The following is an 11,911-nucleotide window of genomic DNA, read 5'->3' on the forward strand; positions in this document are numbered from 1 at the left end:
TGCTCCTGAAGCCAAGGCAAGGGCGGTTCTGCCGCTGTCCCACAGGCATACCATCACACCCACCATCACATCAGTCTCACGCAGAAAGTAAGTCGTAAGACATTTTTTCTAAATGCCCAGCTGTAGCGAAAGAGTTAAGGTGCCCAGCTATATCGAAATGTTAGTGACAAATACAATTTGCCTTAGAAAATTATTTGGAGTTTGATTCAGACACTTATGGTATATACTTCTTAGTTGGCAAATTGGTCTTTATAATGTTCTGGTCTGTCAGACCACTTTTTTGGAAATATATGATGCTAATAGTAAGTCAGTATGTACATTGGATCAATCTACAATTTTGCAGAGAGTAACTGAAGACAGCGGCCTCAAAATGATGCCTCTTTGGCACGCAGCAATCGTGTCATTCCCTGCACAAGGCCATATCAATCCACTGATGAATTTTGCGGAGCTGCTGGCCATACGAGGCTTTTTCATAACGTTTGTTACTACTGAATGGATGGACCAGCGCCTTTTAAAAGCAGCTTCTAAAGATGCAGCTACACATGACCGTGAGGTTTAAGAAAGGGGCTTCAAATTTAGATTTCTGTCTATCCCTGATGGCTTACCGCCCGAGCATGGTCGAACTGCCCAGCTTGGTGAGCTTTTTCTTGCACTGCAAGCTTTCGGCCCTGCTATGGAAAGTATGTTAAGTACAGCAGATAAGTCTGTCCCACCAATCACCTGCATTGTTTCTGATAGCTTCGTCTCTTGCACATTAGAGGTAGCTAAATATCTGGGGGTGCCAAGAGTTGTCTTCTGGACTTGTGGTACTGCTAATTCAATAGTTCAGGCAAACGCTAACTTTCTAGTTTCTCAGGGCCATATTCCTGTCAAAGGTATTTTTCATGAAGTCTTTATTATTCAATTGCTCTGTAATATCTTACCTTGAGCTTAGTAGAGTTGGGTTTGTTTTACATTTAATTCTTTAAATACAATTCCAAATTGGACGATTAATCTCTTCTAAAGTGATGAGCATTGTAATTGCAGAGGAGGACTTCAACTCTAAAGAGAAATTCATCACATGCCTTCCTGGAAAACTCCCACCGATCAGGCCAACTGACATCGTCTCTTTCTTCCGTGAAAAACATATCTCTGAAATAATTTACAGTGTATATCTCTACGAATCCCGCATCCAAAATATAGCAGACTACGTGCTAGTCAACACTTTTGAGGAGTTGGAAGGAGGCAAAGATGCACAAATGGGTTTCAGCGTTAATGGATGCCCAGCTCTGGCAATTGGCCCTGTGTTTCTTCCTAATTTCCTACAAGGTAGGAATTCCATGTACAGCATGTGGGAAGAGGATAAAACGTGCTTTCAGTGGCTAGACGCTCAACCGCAGGGGTCTATATTATATGTTTCCTTTGGAAGCATTGCTATAAAATCTGAAAGGCAATTGCATGAGTTGGCTCTTGGACTAGAGGCTTGTGGGTATCCGTTTTTATGGGTCCTCAGATCAGATATAGCAGAAGGTAAGTCTGTTGATTTACCTGAGGTCTTCAAGGATCGAACCAAGGATCGATCTCTTATCGTTAATTGGACGAATCAGTTGAAGGTAAGGTGCTTTTTACGTGCTGTTGTTTGTTGTACAAAAATATGGTAAATTCCTTAGTGGAAAGCTTGCTACACTTTCTATGATATAGACATAAAGCTATAAGATTCCCTGGTTTAAATGACTAAATCTTGAATGGTTCCGCTATTGTTCTCTGATAGGATAAGAAATCCATGACATATAAGAGTTATATCTGCACAGAGTTCTGACAAATAGGAGTTGGGCGATTAAAAGTTCAGAAGATTAGAATTGATTCAAAATAATGCCAACTGTTGGAACAACAAAGAAGACTACTTGATTGCCTGGAATTACTAGGAAAGAATTTTCAATCTCAGAATATTTCTTCCGAATCCATCTTGAAGGAAGAAATTGTTCCGATGCAACAAAATTCTCCCAGAATATTTTCTTGGAATTTAAAAGTTCTCAATCCGTAATAGCAGAATGCAATAACAAACCATGAGATGACAAAGAGAGAATACAGCTTTTGTTAAAAAAATTTAAATGTCTCCTTGTAGTACATATTACAGCTTTTCTTTCTAACCTTATCGTCTCCTCGCCTTAGCACTATCAATAACTCCAATACGGTTAAATCGACCGGCTGTGCCACACATAAAAGGGATAATGCACGCACCATCATTTATTTTAACTAAAAATAAATAAAAATGCTGTCACTAATTTCTAGTTTTGAATTTCAAAACGCCAAAAATATATTATAGACTTAAATATATATGCTTTTTTTAAATTAAGTTTTTCTACTTTTGTAGGTACTTCCTCACTCTTCTCTTGGAGGATTCCTTACCCACAATGGGTGGAACTCTACTATGGAGGCAATTTCTATGGGAGTTCTTCTGATTGGATGGCCTTATTTTGCTGATCAATTTATTGATTGTCGATTTGTAAAAGACATTTGGAAATTTGGCTTAGACTTTGAGGGTGTGGATATAGATGAATTCAAATTGGTGACAAAAGAGGTGATAGAGAGCACAATAAGAAATCTAATTGAAAGTTGTATTGTAAGGGAATTGAAAGAAAATGTTGTAAGGTTGAAGAAGGTAGCAAGTAAAGCAGTGATGGAAGGAGGAACTTCTTATACAAATTTGAACACTTTTGTAGAGGATATGTAAAAGATAGCAAAATCAAACTTGTGAAATTTTTTCTTAAATCTATTCATAATATTATAATCTATCCATAATAGAAGATATCATTCATTATTATGAATGTCTTGAAAACTTTTAAAATGAAATTAATATTCATTATTATGAATATCTTGAAAACTTTTAAAATGAAATTAATACAAATACTATATTTTTTTATGTTAGTTCAAATACATCTAAATGCTTTTAGATCTAAATGCATTGTCTTAATGTTCAAACTTTTAAATATATGCTTGGTCTTCTTTTTTTTAAGCTTAAATTCTCATTCAATTCTGAAACTTCTCACTAGACTCTAATTTTCTTTCTTAAATTTTATATTAGACGTTACATAGCTCTTTTTTACTAAATCCTTATATTGTACATTGAAAATTAAACTCCCTTACTTTATTCATCTATAAGGTTCTATCTACTATTAAGATTTTTTTGAGACGAGATTCTTAAGTGTGCTTCCAATAGCTAGAATCATAGAATAGAAAATAGTCAACTAATGTTGATCTTTTAATGTTCTTAATGTGATGGTTCGGCCATTATTTCTCTTTTGCACCTTTTCCTTCATCACTCTGGAAAATGGAAAATCTTGAAAGAAGAAAACTTAAGCATTTCAAGTATTTAAACCTAAAATGAATCTTGCATTTAAAGTTAAAAACTTTCCTATCAGCTCAATTAAAAAATGTGAGAATCCCTTTCGATCACCTCAATAGAAAAATGTGAGAATTGAACACTACACCTAGCATTAATAATTTGACATTACAGGAAATTTTTGTTAAAAAATATCCAACTGAATTATCTACAAGCCCAAAATTTAAATAAATGTACCAAAATCTGGCGACATGCAGCTCTTTATAAGTAATGACTTGCAATATATAGCTCAACACAAGTGAATCTAACTAAATAGAATTTTGTTTATGCTCAAATCCACAGATATAAAGCTGTATATGGTTAGTGCATTTAGGTGAAAAATCTTGGATGCAGAAGACAATGAATGTTAATGTTTTGCAAATGTCATCGATCATTGACTTCCAAATGCATGAAATTTTATTAACACTTGGTTGTAGTTAAATTTAAGATGTTTATCTGTATAAGTATCTAAAAGTCCCTATTAATTTAAGCTGGGATTTTATGGAGGAGGGCTATATCATGAATACATACTTTTGTCTTTTATACTATATGCAGTGATAAAAACAAATTAAAAAACTCATTTTCCTTCAAAAATTATTTTTTAACAGTAATTTAAACTTAGATGTTTGACAAGTGACAGATAACATTCCTAAGTGAGATGATTTTCAGTCCCACTCTAATGAAACAATTCCCAGCCCCACTCCAATTTCACCAGCTGAAATATGCAATCCTCATAAATAAAGACTGCTATTTTTCAAAAAAAAAAATTCCAAATAAAACTAGACCATTTTTTTTTTGTGATATAAGACCACCTTCTTCATTAAAATAGAAGCTTAAAGCCCCTATAGTATCCCACCCATTTTCCCTGCAATTAAGTCCATACAAGATACACTAGGTGCAAGGTTGATCAGGCCAAAATCTGACAAGTCCATACAAGTATAGTTGATGGCTTGAGGTCCCTGTGGATGAAGCTCTTATGTGCTAGGCTATTCAAATACTCCTACCCTGTGCAACGTCTAGTGCAATGCTTGAGGCTTTGTTTCCAATCCAAAGGAGGAAGCCCTGTCTGCGCCCAGAAGTGTTCACTAAGAGGCCCCTGTGTCATGCACTGAGAGACATGTAGATGGCTTTGGCGGATGGTAGATGGTTTTGTGGAGTGTTGTAGAAAGTCTCATCTTAAAGATCAGGATTAAAATAACATGTTGCCTCAATAATAAAATCTGTGAGCTGAGCAACCTTTATTCGTGCCTTTAAGAATGCCGTGAGTTTTGTGAAAGCTATTTTGAAAAAAAATTAGAAGCTTCGAAAAACTAAGTAAAGAAACATTGCTTTAACAAAATCATTTATGCCATCTCTTTATACTCTTATTAGAGCAGAGGATTGCAGTTTGATTGATAACAGGTCGACGTATGAAGATTAAACTTGGACTGGCATAAATCCCTCTTAAAGCCGCAAACCCCTGCTACGTGAAAGGAGATAAGATTGGGGTTTAGGGTTAGGGTTTGGGGTCTGCAATAAAATAAGAATAGGGATGGCTACTTGTTCCATGCCCCATAAACCTCCTAGTTACGGTATTTTTAAATGCAAATAAAATAAGAATATGGATGCCTTCATAAACATGTTGGGCACAATAACTCTCGGGATAACTTGGAGGTGCCACTGTAGCGGGGAGTAAGAGGTTTTGTTAAAGAGAGCAACTAGCTACGCACTAACATTAATATCAATCTTTATAAAAAATAAAATGTATAAGATAATAGTAATAAGGGTGAATTTTTGTCTATGTAGAGTATTTCTTAACTAGCATATCTATATTTTAAAAAATCTATGTAAAATATGTACATAGATATAAAATTTGAACTATAATACATGAATTATTCTATATTTTAAATTATTATACATGAATGATTCTATACTCTGAATGATTATACACAAATTATTCTATATGTTAAAAAATCATATTCATTTTTTTAACAAAACAAAAAAATATAATATCACTAAAAAATATTTCATGTTTGAAAACTTGCACAAATAGAGATTATAGAAGGTATTCTAGAATTTTATATATTGGATCTCAATCTATGATTTCCTTCCCTAGCATTCTAAAGATTCATTATGTACATTTTATATCCAAAAGTAAATGTTTATTAAATAAATCTATGTAAAAAATAATCTCTAACATGTTAATTATTGGAGATTTTGACAAACATTACAAATGCACAATGAATCTTTATTCTTGCATCAATTGACAACAAAAAAAAACCTGCATTCTTGATAAATGGTCTTTATAGCCTACATGAAATATTAACAAAGAGGATGTCAACAACATTAAGACATGCAACTCTTTAGGACAAATACTACTCAAATGACTTCTAAAGTAGCTTCAAATACCATAATAAACCTTGGTACATTATTAACAACTTATATTTACACTATTGTTTGAGTGGAAGGAAATAATGTTTCAAAGATCTTCAATTATATTAAATATATTAAATCATAAAAGAAAATAGTAATAATGAAAGGTTCAATTCTACTCTATTTTAAATATATTGACATCATTAATATTAAAATATTAAATTTCTATAAATATTACACAATAAAATCTAAAGACATTGAATATCCAACATATAGGTCATGCGGCTTAGGGATTGCGATGAGGCTTGGACATGTTTCGTGTAGATAGTTTTCTTTGATAAACTTATAAGGCACTGAGAGGTGGGGTGGGGGGGGTGAATCAATGCAAGCAAAAAAAATATAAATCTGATTACCACTTTAACTAACTTAAAACTTAACAAGCATGCAAGGAAAATAACCACATAAGCTAACACTCAATATAACATGCAATTCATAATACAAATATTTTTCACGTGGAAACCCAAATAGGAAAAACCATAGTGGGAATTAGTACCCACAAGGATCAACTCTCTGCAGAATAGAGATCTGACTGGTTAAGGTCATACAATGCCTTGTTAGGAGTGACACCCAGTTAGGACTGCTTTTGCCCGATTAAGAGCACTTACAATAAGGCCTGTTAGGACCTAGCCCTGTTAGGAGCTACCTAGCAATAGGATTTACAACACAAGTTAATGTGTGACCTAATTAGAGGTTTCAAACGTTTGGACCTGTGAGGATCCTACTGCACCCTATGAGGAGTGACCTTGTTAGAGGATTTTATCTTGCTATAACTGTTAGGGAACAACAAGTTTAACCGATTTGCATATAGCACCTTTGTGCTTGATAGATATGTTTCAGTTCTATTTCTAATACCAACTAGTCATCAATACAAAGCTTCACCTTCCATCGCACAATCAAGTTCTCATTCTAGATCCTTCATCTGATACATCATTGCACAATATTCATCCTTTTATAAACAAATCTGCTAAGTTGGCTAAAATCCTTGGAACAATTTCCTAGGTTCATTGAATCTAGTCAATCTTGCTCATCATGCTTTCCTTATGTCAGAAAAACATAACACAACACAAAAACATAACATTATGACTACCGATTTACCGATCTAAGCAACTCTTCTCTACCAGTTAACTGTTCTTCCTCACTGACTGCTCAGTACACCATAACTCACTCATTCCATCAAATCTGTTGATGTCATTCTAGTCATAGACTTTTGCCAATGTCATGGACATTCATTCTAAACCACAATATCTAACTCTTCACCGATATTCCGCACCGGTCGCTTGAACATAGCACTGTCTTTGTTTACCGATTCACTGTTTAACATGGTTGCCATCAATGACAACATGAAACAAGTTATCAATCATCCTATTACAACAAAATCATCAACATCAAGCTAATATTCTCCTCTTTCCTGAGATCCTTAAAGATTCTTGTGTTAGGAGTGGGGCCTCTATGGATGTTCTCCTTGTGCAGATGATCAACATGAAATAGGATGATTGTGGGTCCTTTCCTCTTGCATTAGAGAATAAGGACAAATATACTTGGAGCAGCTAGAAGGATTTGTTCAATGGTGGATGTTGTATCCCCATGGATGGGATTTTTCGTGGAGCGATTTGAAAAGGGTACTTTTTGGAACATTAAAGACCCTTCCCTAAGCAACTTTTTGGCTAAAATGGAGAACTCCTTGGTTGGCAAGTTTTTGGGAAGAAGGACGATGATCTCTATAACAAGGAAGTGGATGTCTGCAAAGTGGTTGTTGAAAGGCAATCTCTTGGTTTATGCACTTCCAAAAGGTTTGTTTTGCTTCTCCCTCTCCCTTCAAGAAGACTTCTTATCGATTTTATCCTTTGAGTCGTGGATCTTTGGTAAGAAACAACTCCTCCTATGTAAATGGTGCACATGATTTGAACTAAAACATATTGTAGGGGCCATTCCTACTTGGGTCCATCTCTTGGGCCTCCCTCTTGAATTTTGGGATGAAGAGATTAATGTTGGTATTGCCAACTCCTTTGGCCAATTTATTTTTTTGGATTTTATCCTTTGAGTCATGGATCTTTGGTAAGCAACAACTCCTCCTATGTAAATGGTGCACATGATTTGAACTAAAACATATTGTAGGGGCCATTCCTACTTGGGTCCATCTCTTGGGCCTCCCTATTGAATTTTGGGATGAAGAGATTATTGTTGGTATTGCCAACTCCTTTGGCCAATTTTTTTTTTTGGATTTTATCCTTTGAGTCGTGGATCTTTGGTAAGAAACAACTCCTCCCATGTAAATGGTGCACATGATTTGAACTAAAACATATTGTAGGGTCCATTCCTACTTGGGTCCATCTCTTGGGCCTCCCTCTTGAATTTTGGGATGAAGAGATTATTGTTGGTATTACCAACTCCTTTGACCAATTTATTTTTTTTCGATTCTATCACCAACCTTCGTTCTAGGTTCGTGTTTTCTCAGTTTTGTATTAGTGTGATCCCTAGATCATCTCTTATAGTATCTATTGAGATGATGTTATATCTAGGCTCTTGGTTCCATTTGATTGAGTATGAAAAATTGATCCCCTTTTGTTAGATTTGTTCTTTATTGGGGCATCTGAATATTCATTGCCAAAAGGGTGGTCATAATGGTGATACGATGAAGGAAAAAGGTAAAGACTTGGTGAAATTTGTCCAAGGTGCTAGAGGCTCTAGTTCTGAGGCTTCCAGAAATTCATTGAAAAAAGTGAAGAACTTGTCTGTGGATTCTACACCCATGCAGTGTGATGATTCTTCTCTCCTTTTCATTCCCAATTAGTTCTCTAACCCCTTGCCCAGGGTCATGGACTCTCTTGAAGTCTCTTTGGAGGTTGTGTTCTGTCTCTAGAATTCTTTGGTGGACTTTGGCCCCGTCTCATCTTGTGGGCGCTTGGTTTTTGACCTATCCTCCTCAATCCTAGACATTGTTCATTATGTGATTTCAAACTTTCTCAAAGGGATTGTCTCTCTAGTGGACTCCCCCTTGGTCTCTCCTCAGTTGGTGACTCCTATGAGAGATTGTTCTCCCTTGTCCTTATCTTCTCCTATGGAGGATAAGATGAAGGCTACCTCTCCTTGCACCCCCTCAAGGCTGGCTTCCTAGTCTGACTCTCCTTCTAAGAGTGCTAGGAAATCGAAAAATGTGGGTAAAGACTAGAAGGTGGGCAAAAAATCTACCAGAGATGTGAGGCATCCAAAGGTGGCTATAGATGTGGCTAATGGTAGCCAAAGTACCTTGGAGTAGGTCTAATTCCAGAATCGAAAGAAATGATTATCCTTTCATGGAATATTTGAGGACTAAACGACTCCCACAAATAGATTTTGGTTGAAAACCTAGTGAAAGAGTTAAAGCTGGATATCTTGCAACTTCAGAAAACAAAAATGAATTCTAATGTCTTCTTAAAGATTAGTAATTTCATTTGACCCTTGTCCAACTCCATTTATATGAGTGTTGATAGAGCTTTAGGTGGTTTAGCGACTATTTGGAAAGTGAAAAAACTTAATCAGATTCTTAAGTGTTAAGATAAATATTCTAATCATATCTCATTTTTTGATGGTTTTGCTAAAGTTTATTGGATATTAGCCAATGTCCATGCACCTAACAACTTGGTATCAAGGATGATTTTTTGGTCTTCCCTTATTGATGGTTTGAGAACTTTCAATAATGATCACTGGTTTCTGATAAGGGACTTTAATTCCCCCTTTTTCCTTCTGAAAAATGGGAGGGGGGGTTCTTCATATTTGTCTAGTAATATGTTATATCTACATGATTTTCTATTAGAGGGAGGGTTGGTTGACCTAGAGATATCACATAGAAAGTATACTTGTCTAACCTTCATTCTAGTGAGGGTTTAATCTAAAAGACATATTGGAGAGATGTATGCTCTCCACCTCATGGGATATTTCTAGCTCTTTCTCCCTCTCCTCTGATATCAATTCATATTCTAATAATTTCCCGATCATTTTGAAATGGGAAACCATTAGACCAAGCAGGTTCTTCCCTTTCCATTTTGAACATATGTGGATTCATGACCCCAATATTAAGGATCTAATTGCTCAATGGTGGAGTTCTTACTTCACGGGTATTTCTTTTTTCATGGCAGCAAGTAAAATTAAACTCTTGAGAAAGATAGAAGCTAGAGCAAGTCCTCTTTTGGAAATATCTTTTCTCAAAAAAAGGAGTTAAAAGCTAAGCTTCAAACTTTGTAGTTGAAAATTGAATAACTTGGTGCTTCTTCTGATAGGGTCTGCAAGGAGAAATCTCTTTTGGGAGATCTTCACACCATTATTTAGATTGAAGATCTATATTGGAAGCAAATATTTCATATCCATTGCATTAAGGAGGGTGATAGGAACACTAATTTTTTTCACCAGTTGGCTTCTCATTCATGCAACATATTTGGGCATAATGCTACTAAGTACAAGAGCAATACAAGAAGGAATGAAAGAATTAGAGGTAATGGGATGAGAAAAATTGGACAACAACAAGGTCCAACATGCTATAATTGTAACAAACCAAAGCACATTTCTAGAGTTTAGAGAGCAAATAATGAGAAGACTAGTTTGATTAAGAAGATTGACTTGAATAAAGAAAAATAAAAAATGGAGATAACATGGGTGAAGGAAACAAATGAAAGTATTGAAGGAAATTCTAAAGTAGGATCCACACCCTTTGTTGGTGTTGATTCTTCTTCTCGAAACTAATTAGAAGTGCAATGTCAAAGGGAGAGAGCTGAAAGAAGATTTTGTTTTCCTCCCCCATGTTTTTGGTGCTCAGATGTCCTTAGCATTTCAAAGTTTGGAAAGATCTTTTTAAGAGATTTTTGGATGTTTGTGAAAGTCCACAACATAGTTGTTGATTGATAAAGTTGTGAATCTAGCCATAGGTGAGAAGTAGTGTGCTTGTAGTTGGGTGCTATCCCTAGCTTAGGAAGTTGTGCAGTTATCACCATTTTTTAAGAAGTAAGTTTAGAAGGAAAGTGGTTGTTTGTAGTTTTGTTTCCTTTGTCCTTGATATCAAAGGAGGAGAGATTTCATTAGAGTTTGATGTTACATGTGTTGCCATCAATGACAAAGGGGGAGATTGTTGGAAACTTGAATGATGCTTTGTTATGTTCTCATTGATGTCAAATTGTACTAGTGTTTGACATAATCAGTTGATACATAGAGATGTCAAAAGTTTATGTAGAGATGTCAAAATTGTTCAGTGTTTGTCATAATTAGTTGATGTAGATGATCAGTTTCACAAATGATAAATATAGTCTACCTATCTGGTGTGTGTCTAATTTTAGACCCGATTGATGGTTTATCTGATGTTTAGTTGATGTGCTTCGATTGATGAAGTTTTAGATCTAGTTGATAATTTGTCTAATGTTCAGTTGACGATTTACCTAGTGATAAATTAACATGTTTGTCCAATTATTTAGTTGTTCAACATTTGTCAATTGCTCATTTGAGGATCAGTCTTGCAAACTACATGGTTCAAAAATATTAGTGTAGATGTTACAAATTATGGGTTTAGATATCGATTCTCTATTTGATAATGGTGTTGTTGTTTATGTGTGTGGCTTTCTTGACATTTGTAGTTGTGGATGTCTCAATATGGAAAAGAGAATTGATATGTCATTTGATAGTAATATTGAGTAAGCTTTAATATGCAAGTAAGAGTATTTATGTCCTATGTGTGAAAAAATACTACCTTTTCTAGTTTGTCACAATCAGTTTTTACAAGTGTGAAAAAAATATTTAGCTATGATAAGGGAGTATTTAAAATCTTGGAGATGATGGTTGATAATGCATTGCGTTGTCACAAATATCAATCTTATATATCATTCCTAGTTGCTATTTGTTTCTGAGCGCAAGTGTTTAATAATGGAAATAATCCATGATTAGATGTTTAGATATTGTCATGTTGCCTTATAGAAATTTTTTACGTACATAAGGGTGATCCCACAATCATGGGTTACACTTTTTGGTACATTCTAATCTTTGCTAAAATCACATATTTTTTAAAAAACATAATGATTTAAGCCTTGAGAGGTCCCATTTGAAGGAATTTATTGAAGAGGATTAAATCAAAGCCTCTTGGATCAAACTCCCTTGATAGAACCTCCCTAGACTTAAATC

The 11,911-nt window shown here is 35.0% G+C and overlaps 1 protein-coding gene across 1 annotated transcript; it reads left to right on the forward strand.

Moving 5' to 3' along the window:
• The first annotated feature begins 274 nt into the window (after window positions 1-274).
• On the forward strand, window positions 275-2,715 carry LOC131078054 (linamarin synthase 1). Its single transcript, XM_059214161.1, has 3 exons — window positions 275-875; window positions 1,027-1,592; window positions 2,354-2,715. Exons 1-3 carry the CDS (start codon window positions 674-676, stop codon window positions 2,711-2,713), a joined length of 1,128 nt encoding a protein of 375 aa, XP_059070144.1. The 5' UTR covers window positions 275-673; the 3' UTR covers window positions 2,714-2,715.
• The last annotated feature ends 9,196 nt before the right edge of the window (window positions 2,716-11,911 follow it).

Source organism: Cryptomeria japonica, chromosome 11 (genome assembly GCF_030272615.1).
Source record: "Cryptomeria japonica chromosome 11, Sugi_1.0, whole genome shotgun sequence".
Lineage (NCBI taxonomy): Eukaryota > Viridiplantae > Streptophyta > Pinopsida > Cupressales > Cupressaceae > Cryptomeria > Cryptomeria japonica.